Source organism: Orycteropus afer, unplaced genomic scaffold (assembly GCF_000298275.1).
Source record: "Orycteropus afer afer isolate SDZICR_OR568_19922 unplaced genomic scaffold, OryAfe1.0 scaffold00371, whole genome shotgun sequence".
In the NCBI taxonomy this organism is placed as follows: Eukaryota; Metazoa; Chordata; class Mammalia; order Tubulidentata; family Orycteropodidae; genus Orycteropus; species Orycteropus afer.
Window position 1 is genome coordinate 1766730 of NW_006921958.1, and position 11283 is coordinate 1778012.

The window sequence follows — 11283 nt, forward strand, 5'->3', positions numbered from 1 at the left end:
GAGCTTTGAGACAGAAAAAAACAAGACTGTTTTCTCTGAGGCAACGGGAACGACCCTCATGTCCCCTGCAGGACAGGTGTAGCGAGGCTGACTAAGGCTACACGCCTGCTTGTTGCAAGCTCACCTGCGCCTACTCAGTCACTCCTGCAACGCACCTGCTCGGGTGGCCTCAGTCGAGCCCTGAAACCGAGCTGCTTCTGTATGCCAAAGGTGTAATGCCCCTGCCTCCCACCGAGGGGCACGGAGACCTGCCTACTGCTGCCCGGAGCTCCACCCCAGCAGGCAAGCCCTGCATGAGTCCCCATGTTACCACCACGGAGCTGCCAACCTCTTCTCTGGTCTCTTGGCACCTCGGGCAAATTTAGTTACCAGTCCACGCCCAGACATTCCCACAGGACACTGAAGTGACAATAATCCATACATTTGGTCTTCCCCTAAAGGTTCCGCCCTGAGATTCCTTGAGTCAGAGGGCAGGAAGCCCCAAGCACACTCCATGGCCAGTCCAGTTACTCAGTGCACTGGCTGTACGCATATGGCTCTGAATAGGGTGTGAAGCGTGCCAGAGCTGTGCACCACCCCACCCCAAATACACAAAGGAAGTCTGAGCCAGACGGTCGGAAGTTTAACAAGAACAAGACGTTACAGGATGAGAAACCTCGGGATCACCTACAGGGCTTTCAAAATGCACCTCTGCAGGCTGCAGGCACATCAGGTGGCTATGGGGCAGAGGCCTGGGGGCCACATGTCAGAAACAGCAGCTTAGAGGCCGGCAGGCTGAGCACGATTTCAGAATGCAAAACATCACAGAAACCAAGTCAGCCAGGGGTCACGCCAGGGGACTTGAAACGTCACAGGGCCTACCTCAACCTGCTTCTCAAACTGCTTGATCTTCCGCTTCAGAGACTGCACGTAGGTGATGAAGGTCACCGCGTCCGAGGTGCTGGCCGTGTCCACCGAGTGCTGCTCCAGCTCTTGGCGAGACTAGCGAGAAAGCATGTCACAGGTGAACACACAGGTGGGCGTCACCAGCACCCCCGCTGTGCCGGCCGGCCCTCCCTCCTCACCTTGGAGATCTGGGAATGGAATTCGGTCATGTTGGAGCCCAGCATCTGCCCAAACTTGCTGAGAACTTCCTTATGCCAAGAATCGTACTTGAGGTTCACTTTTGACTGCACCTGCAGGAGGGTGAGCGTAAGACACCCACTGAGTCCCCTGTACTGGGGCAGACGCTGATTCTGTCAGAGAGCTGCCTTCACAGCCGCCCCACACCTTCCGACGAGACCGCAGAGCTCACCTTGCCGTAGTCTATAACGACCGGTCCAAACTCCTTCTTGGTCTCTGCATTGTCAAAGGTTCCTCTGGCCTTCCGTATCTGGACCAGGAGAGCCTGCCACTTGTTTAGATCTTCCCCGAGTCTGTTATAGATGTTTTCAGCTTGCATATCCCACAGACACTGGTACTGCAGCCAAACCTGCACGAGAACGCGCTCAGTACTGCAGTGTGATTTCACCATGAGGAGCATCAGGCTATGCTACGCTCACGTCCCACTAAAGGCTCAGGTTCCTCTGCCACCATCCTGCTGTCGTGGGGTCAATTCCGACCCACAGCGCCCCTAGAGGACAGAGTGGAACTTCCCCAGAGGGTTACCCAGGCTGCATCTTTATAGAAACAGACTGCCCAATCTTTCTCCTGCACAGTGGCTGGTGGGTTCAAACTGCGGACTTTTCAGTTAACAGCCAAGTGCTTAACACTGCACCACCTGGACTCCTTTTTGCCATCATTACGTATAGACAATTTTCACCTCAGATTCTCAGAATTTTCATACCAAAAAAAAATAAAATTCACTATCCTCAACAGTTAATGGTGATGGCTGAACAGCATAATGAACGTAATTGACGTAACGTCACTGAATTCTACAACTGAAGGGTGGAAAAATGGCAAACGTTCTGTTTACATTTGCCACAGTAAAAAAATATATACACAATATTAAAAAAAAAAAAAAAAAAAAAAACAGTTTCTCATCAGTTAGGAGCTGAGGGACTAGATGACTAAGAGCCAGCCCTCTTCTTACCCAAACATCCCCTTCCCTTTATCAATAAAAAAACCAAGTATCTCTGTGTGGAAAATAATCTTACTGTACCCTGAAAGGACAGCTGAACCCCTGTGATGTGTCCTGCTAGCCCTTTACCCTACAATAAGCAAGTATGATTTATGTAGTGACTGTATCAGTGCAGTCAACGTGGGGCCACGTCTGAGACCTCCCACAGGGAGACTGCAGCATGCCAGAGAGAGACGGGACGGCAGCTTCTTACCTTGACATATTGCTCGACCTCAGTCACGATGCCCATTACTGCAGAATACGACTCCTCCAGGGCCATGGGGCCATCGGGCATCCGCGTCAAAGCATTCCGGTAGAATTTTTCTTCTTCGGTCAATTCATAGTGGACACCCACCTAACCAATCAGAGCCACAGGTGAACACATGCAGCAGACACAGATGGTAACCTCACTCACCTTTCTCTCAGTTACAACGAGCTGAAAGAATAAATCTAAGAACTGCCAAGAACTGCATCCACTTACCTCAGCCACAAATGACCAAGACACCTACTTACATTTAACTCATCAAGCCAATAAAAGGAACATTAAATCCACCACAAGCTAGAAAAACACGGCCTTGCCAATGGCACGAGGTAAAACCAGTTAAAAAGTGAGCAAGGGCTAAGCAGCAGAGGGCCTGGCACCCCAGAGTAGCTGCTGCACCCCAGAGCGGGGCTGCCAGAGCTGTGCACCTCTTCAGTTGAGAACACCCGAGGACAGGATGCTGTGACATTAACAATGATGACCATATCTAATAAGCTGTGACACTAACCATGGTGACGGTATCTAACATGTTGTGACACTGAATGGTGACAATACCTAATATGCTGTGACAGTAACCATGGTGACGATATCTAACGTGTTGTGACATGAACGGTGACAGTATCTAACATGCATGACATCAAGCATGACTGAGTATTTTCACTAACGTGAGTGATTCATTCCAACCATCTCAGTGCCTGCGGTGCACAGAGTACAATAAACAAAAACCCTCTGTTCACATGGGCTTGTCCTATGGGCAGAGAGACAGCTCATCAGGTGGTGAAGGGTATATGAGACTGATGAGGAAGGGGGACAGGGAGGTCAGGGAAGGAGCAGGCGTGAGCCGTGCATGTGCACCGTAAGGGCGCTCGGAGAGAGGTCAGCGAGTGCAAATGCAGCCCAGGTCTCACTCTGCTCCAGAAGCAAACTAAGAGTGGCCTGCCAATAAGACGTGCTTAAAAATAATCCAGTGGGGAGAGAACTGAGAGTGCACCGCGAGGATGGTGAAGGTCTCCGTAAAAAACGGAGAGGAAAAGACATAGAGAGTTACTTGGGCAGTACAGACAAATATGAACCCTTTTGCATATACAGTACTGAGTTGTCAGTGAAAGCAAACATGGGTATAGGGACGGATAGATAGGTGAACAAGCTAAACAATTAGGTATGTCTAAATGGAGAGTGTATCCAAGATCATATATAGGGTTGGCAGACAATGGGCCTATAAGTTCATGTGAATGATCAGAATTCCCAAGTGTATAGTAGAGCTGACAAGGGGCAAGGTTATGGTCATTGCTTGGTCACAGCCAGCTACCCAGAGGGACCAAGTAGTTGATCCTGCGGGCTTGGGACCATAGTCACAGGGGACATCAAGCTCAATTGGCATAACATACTATACAAAACATTGTTCCACCTACTACTTTGGCGAGTAGCGACTGGGACCTTAAAAGCTAGGAAGCTGCCATCTAGATACAACAACAGGTCTTTCCTCGTCAAGAAGAAAGAAGAAAACCAAAATTAATGGAAGCAATCAGTCCTAGCGACTGGTACACCATCCGATCTGCAACCTATACAACCATGAGACCAGAAGAACTAGATGGTGCCCAGCTACCACTGCCATCCACTTGGAAGGGATGTAGGAGATCCTGCATAAAGAGGGAGAACAATGTGGAACAAAACTCAAAATCATTTGGAGGCCAAAAAAAAAAAAAAAGAAGGTGGGGACCAGGTTTGCTGGTCCAATAGAGCCTGGTGGAACCACTGAGACTATGGCCCCTAGCTGCCCTTCAGGTCTGGAATTGAACCCACACCTGTGGTTTCCAGCCAAACAAAGTACAGGCATGAGTTAAACATTTACCTCAAGTAGACACACGCCCTGGAGAGAACAATCATGGGAGAAGGAAGAGCCGCTTATGCACAGGGAGATAGCTCAGGGTGCAGAAGAGTATGAAGGGATGGACACTGGGAGGAGGTAACTATGGGGAGGAAGTGGGAGGGGAGCTGCTGCATTGTAAATTTTGGTCAATGACATGAGACAAAGTATATGTGAACTGCTGTATGAAAAGTGAATTTACTCTGTAAATCTTCACCCAAATCCTAGTAAAAAAAAAAAAACGGAGAGGAGAGGAAAGAAGGCAGCAGGAGTTGGGAATCCCAGAGAAGCTCGGGGGAATGCCGGAGACCACTGGGCACCGAGCTCCACACCCGGCAGCTGAGCGCACAGCACGTCAGGTCCAGCTCTCCCCAGCGGCAGGGCCCGGGTCTGCAGGGACGCGGAACGAGCTGGTGAGGTGAGCTGGGGAGGCACGGGCCAGCACTCACCTGGTACCTCTGACTCTGGATCCTGGGGAGGGACAGGATGACCATCTTCCAGGCAAACATCTCCTGGTACAGCTTGTATCTGCACTCCTCAATGGGCGGGTTCAGGTAGATCACCTGATTGGTTATTCTCAGCTCGTGGACAACATTCTGTAAAAGACGGTGGTGCGTCTCCTCAGCAGCCGACCCTCACGTGGTTGTGACACCTAAGCCAGTTTAGTCTGAACCACAGAGTCTGTCACTTTCTTATGAGACACAGTCCCAGCTAATGCTGAGCTGTGCTCCATGACCCTTCTCCTTCTCCCCAAGGGTTACAAAAGGCCAGAGGGAGGCCCTGGCTCCCCTGGGTCCCCCAGGGCCCTGGCAGAAGCTCACCACATGGGGCAGGCAGCCCTGACTGACGTGTGTGAGACCTCCAGGTGTCACAGGGAGAACTCACTTTGATCTTTGGCTCTCCGCCAGGTTTGTGGCTGACTTGAGGGGCGTCCGTATCCATGTCAACTTCTGCTTTGTCTTCCGCTTGTCCAAGAAGGACTTGTGTCCAAGCTCTTAGGCCAGCTTGCAGGCGAACACCCAGTATTCTTTCAATCTACAGAAAAGAAGTGTGAGAACAGTGTTTCTTCTAACAATTAGCTCACGAAGCACATTCATCTGTCAGAAAGCAGCAGGTGAGTCAGGTCAGAGGTGAACAGGTGCCCAACCACGGTCCTTCCTCACTTCCCTCTAAGTCTCAGCTCTGTGATATCCCTCCCAGCTCTAGACAACTAACACTGCTGTGTCTGGCCTGCGTGAGGCTGATACTCTCTGGCTGAGTCACCCATCCTCCCGAGTGAGAAGTGACCCAGGGCTGGAACATAAGCACATCCAATGCAGTGATGGTCTTAACTGTTCAACACAACAGAAAATTCACAACACAAGAAGGCTCTCCTGGCTGAAAACACTGTGACTGGAGATGAAGCCATTTTCTTTAGCCACGAGAAGAGCCCCTCCAGCTCAGAATGACAGAGGGGTCTTCCTACCAACAGGATGCCTGCAGGCTTAGAATCAGACAGGCAACATCCTACCAATGTGACGGCTGCAGGCTCAGAGTCAGACAAGAACTCCCTACCAACAGGACGGCTGCAGGCGCAGAATCAGAGGGAATTTCCTACCAACAGAGCATCAGCAGGCACGCATGCAGGCTCTGCAAACAGTCTGCCTTCACACCGCATCGCCATCCTCGGAAGGCCATGAAGAAGACGGTGTGAGGACAGTGGGGCTTGTTCATCTTCCTCTGCTCACGTCCACTGTACAGCACACCCGATTTATTCACCCATTGAAAAGGGAGATGGCGGAGGGACTAGCTGGGGCCACAAACACTGTGGGAACCGACCAACCGTGTCTGCCCACCGGAAACCTGTCTCCCCTACAATCCCCTCCTTCCCAAGCCCTTCATTCTGATACACACTGCTCTGCAGGCCAGTGGAGGTTGAGGTGGCATCAAGTCACGGCTAACCCGTTGTTACTGTTGTTGTCAGGGGCCACAGAGTCAGTTCCGACTCTCAGCAGCCCCACCCGTGACAGAACAAGATGCTGAAGCCTACAAACTGGAAACGGCACAGGGACTGGTCAGCACGCTTCAGACACACCTGAACACGTACACTAGCCCCTCAGAGCACTCCACCCACAAAGCAGGACTCAGTTCACAGAATTACCCGAGACCCAAGTGGGCTCCTCTACACCAGGAGTAAGAGGTCTCAGGTTGCTGGGTATTCCCTCCTCAACTGAGGGGACAGAGAAGGGGCCCAGCATGCTGGGGAGAGGGGCAGGGCTGGCAGAGAGGGGTGCCCAGACACGGGAGAGGGACAGGGCTGGCAGAGCGGGTGCCTGGACACTGGGGAGATGGTCACCTCAATTAAAAGAGGACGAGGGAAGGGCAAAGGGCCAGACGTGAAGCATCCAGAAAAGGGGACTCGTCCTCCCACCTCACGGCCACCTGCTTCCAAGACTCAGAATTGCAGGCAGTGCTGTCAGCAGCATAGACAGCTATCGTCAGTTCAGCCAGGTTTCCAGAGGGGACTGTCCCTGGCAACTCGATGGGAAGATGCTGCCCAGTCAAGCTAACAAGCTTATGGAAAAGGTCTCCCCAGCCGGCAGCAGGCGAGTGAAAAGCCTCCACCTGCCAGCGCCCAGCCCCACCTCCATGTCCAGTTTGTTGACCCAGATGGGCAGGTTGGAGTAGGAGTGCAGGTTCAGGTCGTCCACCGCTTTCTGGACTCTGTTCAGGATCTCCGAGAACGTCCTGTGATCATACATGCACGTCTCCAAGGAGCGGACCTCCAGGTCGATTTTCTCTTCAATGATCAGCAGGTCGTCCACCTGGGGGCAGGTCAACGTAAGGCTTAAAATGCCTCCTCACTCTGCCTTCTATTTTCACATACCTTCTCCATCCCTGCTCCAGGGCTTGAGGGTGAGAGGGCTGCTCAGCCACCCCCGTATTTGGGCCAAGAACATTTACCTGACTCCTGCATCATAAGCAGGAAGGAAAATGTCAGGAAGGATACCAGATTCTCCCCCTTCCTCCTATCTGCTTAGAGGAAGGGGTCCTTTCCTGGGTACTGGGGGTGTGCACACCAGGGGTGTGCACTCTGGTGGGCTCACAGAGCCCAGCCCTGCCCTGAAGCCTCATGGGTCCAGCCCAGCTAATGACTGCAAAGGAAGTCCACGTCTCTCTGGGTTGTCAGCGAGCAGTGCACCTGCAGGCCCAGAGCCAGGTCCTCTGCTCCCACCTGCTAGGACTAAAGCTCTCGGATGGACCGCAGTCCAAACGGCTTTCTAAGGGACCACGGTACTGTAGGCTCCTGTATCCTTGGCCTATGACTAGTTCCTAAACCAAGGAGATAAAGATGTGGTGCAGGCTCCTCCCCCAACCCACCCTCCAGGCCATTAATTACTTCTGGCCACCATGGCTTCTTACACGTGCTCTACGGTAGAACCAACATTTTACAGGATTTAGCTATTAGTGTATCTAAAGAGCTATTACTGCACTTAAGGAGCTCTGGTGGTACAGTGGTTAAGGCAGTGGGCCGCTAACCAAAAGGTCGGTGCTTCGAGCCCACCAGCTGCTCTGTGGGAGTAAAACGAGGCAGTCTGCTTCCATAAAGATGTACAGACTCGGAAACCTGACGGGGTCGCTGTGACTCAGAACTGACGACAGCAGTGGGTTCGGGTTTTGGTACTAAGTAGGAGCCTGAGTGGGGCAGAGGCTGAACGCAGGCGGCAGCTGCCCGAGAGGCTGGAGGGTCCCGTCCACCCAGAGGCACCTGGGAAGAAAGGCCTGGAGACCTGCTTCCAGAAAATGAGCCCCCAACAGCCCTGCAGGACACAGTCCTACTGACATGAGCGGGGTCCCCGTGAGCCAGAAGGGACTCAACAGCCCCCAGTTACGTGTAAACCTGCCGGGACCCGAGGCCTCCATCAGAACCCACCTTCTCTTGGAAGTTAAACACGGTCTCCGCCAGGCGCTGCACGTAGGGATCGAGCTTGTAGGACTCCCACACCAGGGCGACGCCCTCTGCGATCAGGGCCTGCACCTCCTTCTTGAGGCCGGCCACCAGGAGCGAGATGGTGTTACGCTCCTCCACCTTCTCGCAGGTCCGCTCGTAAGTGCGCACGCTCTCGATCAGCGAGATGGCGAACGGGTAGAGCTGGTTTGCCTGATGGGCCTTGTTCACAATCGCCAGCGGGACGCGGAAACCGAGCCACTTGAGGTTCCGGACTTCTTTGGAGAGTGTGATGATCTCGGGGAGAAAGTTCACCTTCAGCTTCAGGACATTGCCAGTCCGGCCTCGGACACGCGCACTCTCGATGGTGAAAATGCGCCCAGAGACCCCCAGGTTGCGCTGCTGCACCTTCCGGGCCCAGTCGTCGAAGATCTCCTGAGTGTTGAGCTTCATGCGGAAACTGTCCCCGTCCTGCTTCAGTTTCTGCCCTTCCACGTGGTTCTCCCACCCTTTGCCGAGGACGTCCTCCACACGCTTCATGTAGGCCGTCAGCTGCCTGTCTATCTGCTTGGCCCAGATGATGGACCCCGACACGGGGGGCAGGTCACGCACGTGGCTCATCTTGCACGCCTGGCTCTGTGGGTACTGCACCTTGAACTTGTCATGCAGAGACCCGATGTCGTCCTTCACGCGCTGGATCAGCTGGGTCTGGTACTCGCGGATGGCCCCGCGGATGTGCGGCCTGACAAACAGCGCATTGAACCTGGAGAAAATCCTGAACATCTCGTTAGCATTTTTGGCGGTGCCAAGTTGGTCACGGAGGCGAGCAGTGATCCGGGTCTCCACCCTGTCGATCCTCTCATCGTATCTCTTCATCGCAGCCTCCCAGGCTTCCGTGCCTTCCTTGGAGACATCAAGCCCGTCCACTTCCTTGACGTTCTCGTAAGCAAGGTTGACTTCCTCGATGGCATTTGCGTCGGCAGCATCAAAGAGAACCTCTGCAACTTTCATATCCTGGGGTTCGGGCACCTCCCCTTGATTCTGCTGTGCAACTGCTGTGACCTAAAAGAGAAGATTCATAACAAAATGCATTTACCAAGTGAAAGTGAAGATGCGTCTCACTGCACAATGGCAGTGTGCACTACACCAAAGCCCCTGCCAGCCAGATAGCTCCTTAACTTAGTCAACGTTTCCGAAGGACCACGCAACAAAACTAAGTGAGATACTCCAGGTCGACTCTTACTCCACACTATAAACATCTTCTGACAACTTAGCTTCATTGCTTAAGTGGCCGAAATGTGTGTAAAAACCTGGGGCTTCGGTACTTACCTCTTCAAAGTTTAGTCTATGATTAAAAGTGCACTGGAGAGAATGTTGACATGTTGTGAAAATGTAACCAATGTCACTGAACAATCTGTACAGAAATCATTAAATGGGAACCTAATTTGCTGGGTCAACTTTCAATGAAAACACAATAAAATATATTATATTATATCAGAAACAAAAATACCGGCATTAGAAAGCTCACTAATTCATAAGAGTGCTATATACAAACTCAGTATCCAAACAAAGTCTTCCCAATGGAATACTATAAAGAATAATGCAGAATCCACCAAACACCTCATAATGTGGATGAACTTGGAGGACATTATGTAGAGTGAAGTAAGTCAGTCACAGACGGACAAATACTATATGAGCCCACTATTATAAAAAGTCAAGGAAAAGCTTACAAATGGAAGGAAACTTCGTTGGTTACCAGGGATGGGAAGGGAGGGAAAACTGCTAGCTGGCTAAGACATACTTACTAATTTGGGTAAAGGGAAAGGCAATATGCCAAAAGTGAGTGACCAACGCAGTAACACTAAGGAAAATAAGACACAGAGAGGTAGGCAAGAGGTACAGACAACAAAGATACGTACTTTCACACACACAGTACTGCATTCATTATTAGTAGTGTTGTTTGTTGTTGTTGTTACGTGGTGTTGAGTTGAACCCGACGCCTATCGACCCCTCCTTGGGTTTCCGAGGCAGTATCACTATGGAATTAGATTGCCCAACCTTCCTTCTGAGGAGTGGCTGGTGGGTTTGAACTGCCAGACTTCTGGTTAGCAGTAAAGTGCCTTAGGCACTACTCTACCAGAGTTCCAAACATTAATCTATGAGTGGACAGATAGGTAGATAGACAAGATGATTAGGAATGAGTAGGTGAAAGGGGATATACCCATGATCGTGTGTGTGTGTGTACAGCTTAGGCAGACAATTTCTCTAGATACGTATTTGTATGTGCTATAAAATAGCCATATATGTAACAGGGCAAATGAAGCAAAGGTATGATAACTTCCTGACCACAACCAAACACCTTGAGGGAGTGAGTCACTGGGCCCTTGGGCTTGGGACCATGGTCGCAGGGGGACATCAAGCTCAGCTGGCTAACGTAGTATACAAAAGTATTGTTCTACATCCTACTTTGGTGAGGAGCAACTGGGGTCTTAAAAGCTTGTGAACAACCATCTGAGATAAAACTACTGGTCTCTCCTCATTCAGTGCAAAGAAAAGTGGAGAAAATCACTACTCCACCATGTTCACAGAGAAGCATGCGTATCACTGTAGCACAATTATAAAGTATTGGTAGCTCCAGGGGGCTGAGAATCACCTTGTCCACGTCATAGGATGATGTGACCAGCGAGAGACAAGCTTAAGATCACAGACGATAGAGAGAGCTGTGCAGAGGCAGTGACGGGGATACAGACTACACACGCGCAGCAGGAGTCGAGGCAAAGCGAGTGCCACGGAAACAGAGACCCACAAAACCGGAAGAACCAACCAAACTCCAACTGCTACAAGGTATGGCCTACAACATCCAGTTTTCAACAAATGTATTGAATATGAAAAAAAAACCAGGACCAGATGTGCAAAGTGTGACTCCTACTTGGGAAAAATACGCAGCGAGGAGAAATTGACTCCAAACAGGCCTAGGTCATAGATCCAGCAGAAAAAGATTTCAAGGCCATTACTACAAATGTGTTCAAAAGAAAATATACAAAAGAATGAGTGAATAAACCAAGTCTCAGAGAAACGGAAGCTATAAAAAAGAACCAAATGCTACTTCTAGAAATGAAAAGTACAAC

The 11283-nt window shown here is 51.0% G+C and overlaps 1 protein-coding gene across 1 annotated transcript in view; it reads right to left on the reverse strand.

Annotated features, from left to right (window-relative positions):
• Window positions 1-11283, reverse strand: part of DYNC1H1 (dynein cytoplasmic 1 heavy chain 1) — an 80446-nt gene that overhangs the window by 50757 nt on the left and 18406 nt on the right. Inside the window, exons 8-15 of the mRNA XM_007953130.1 lie at window positions 8141-9217; window positions 6852-7031; window positions 5113-5262; window positions 4677-4823; window positions 2313-2453; window positions 1295-1471; window positions 1065-1175; window positions 862-981 (exon numbers count right to left, since the gene is read on the reverse strand). Of these exons, the coding sequence (XP_007951321.1) occupies window positions 862-981; window positions 1065-1175; window positions 1295-1471; window positions 2313-2453; window positions 4677-4823; window positions 5113-5262; window positions 6852-7031; window positions 8141-9217 (2103 nt within the window). The remainder of the gene's footprint in view (window positions 1-861; window positions 982-1064; window positions 1176-1294; window positions 1472-2312; window positions 2454-4676; window positions 4824-5112; window positions 5263-6851; window positions 7032-8140; window positions 9218-11283) is intronic.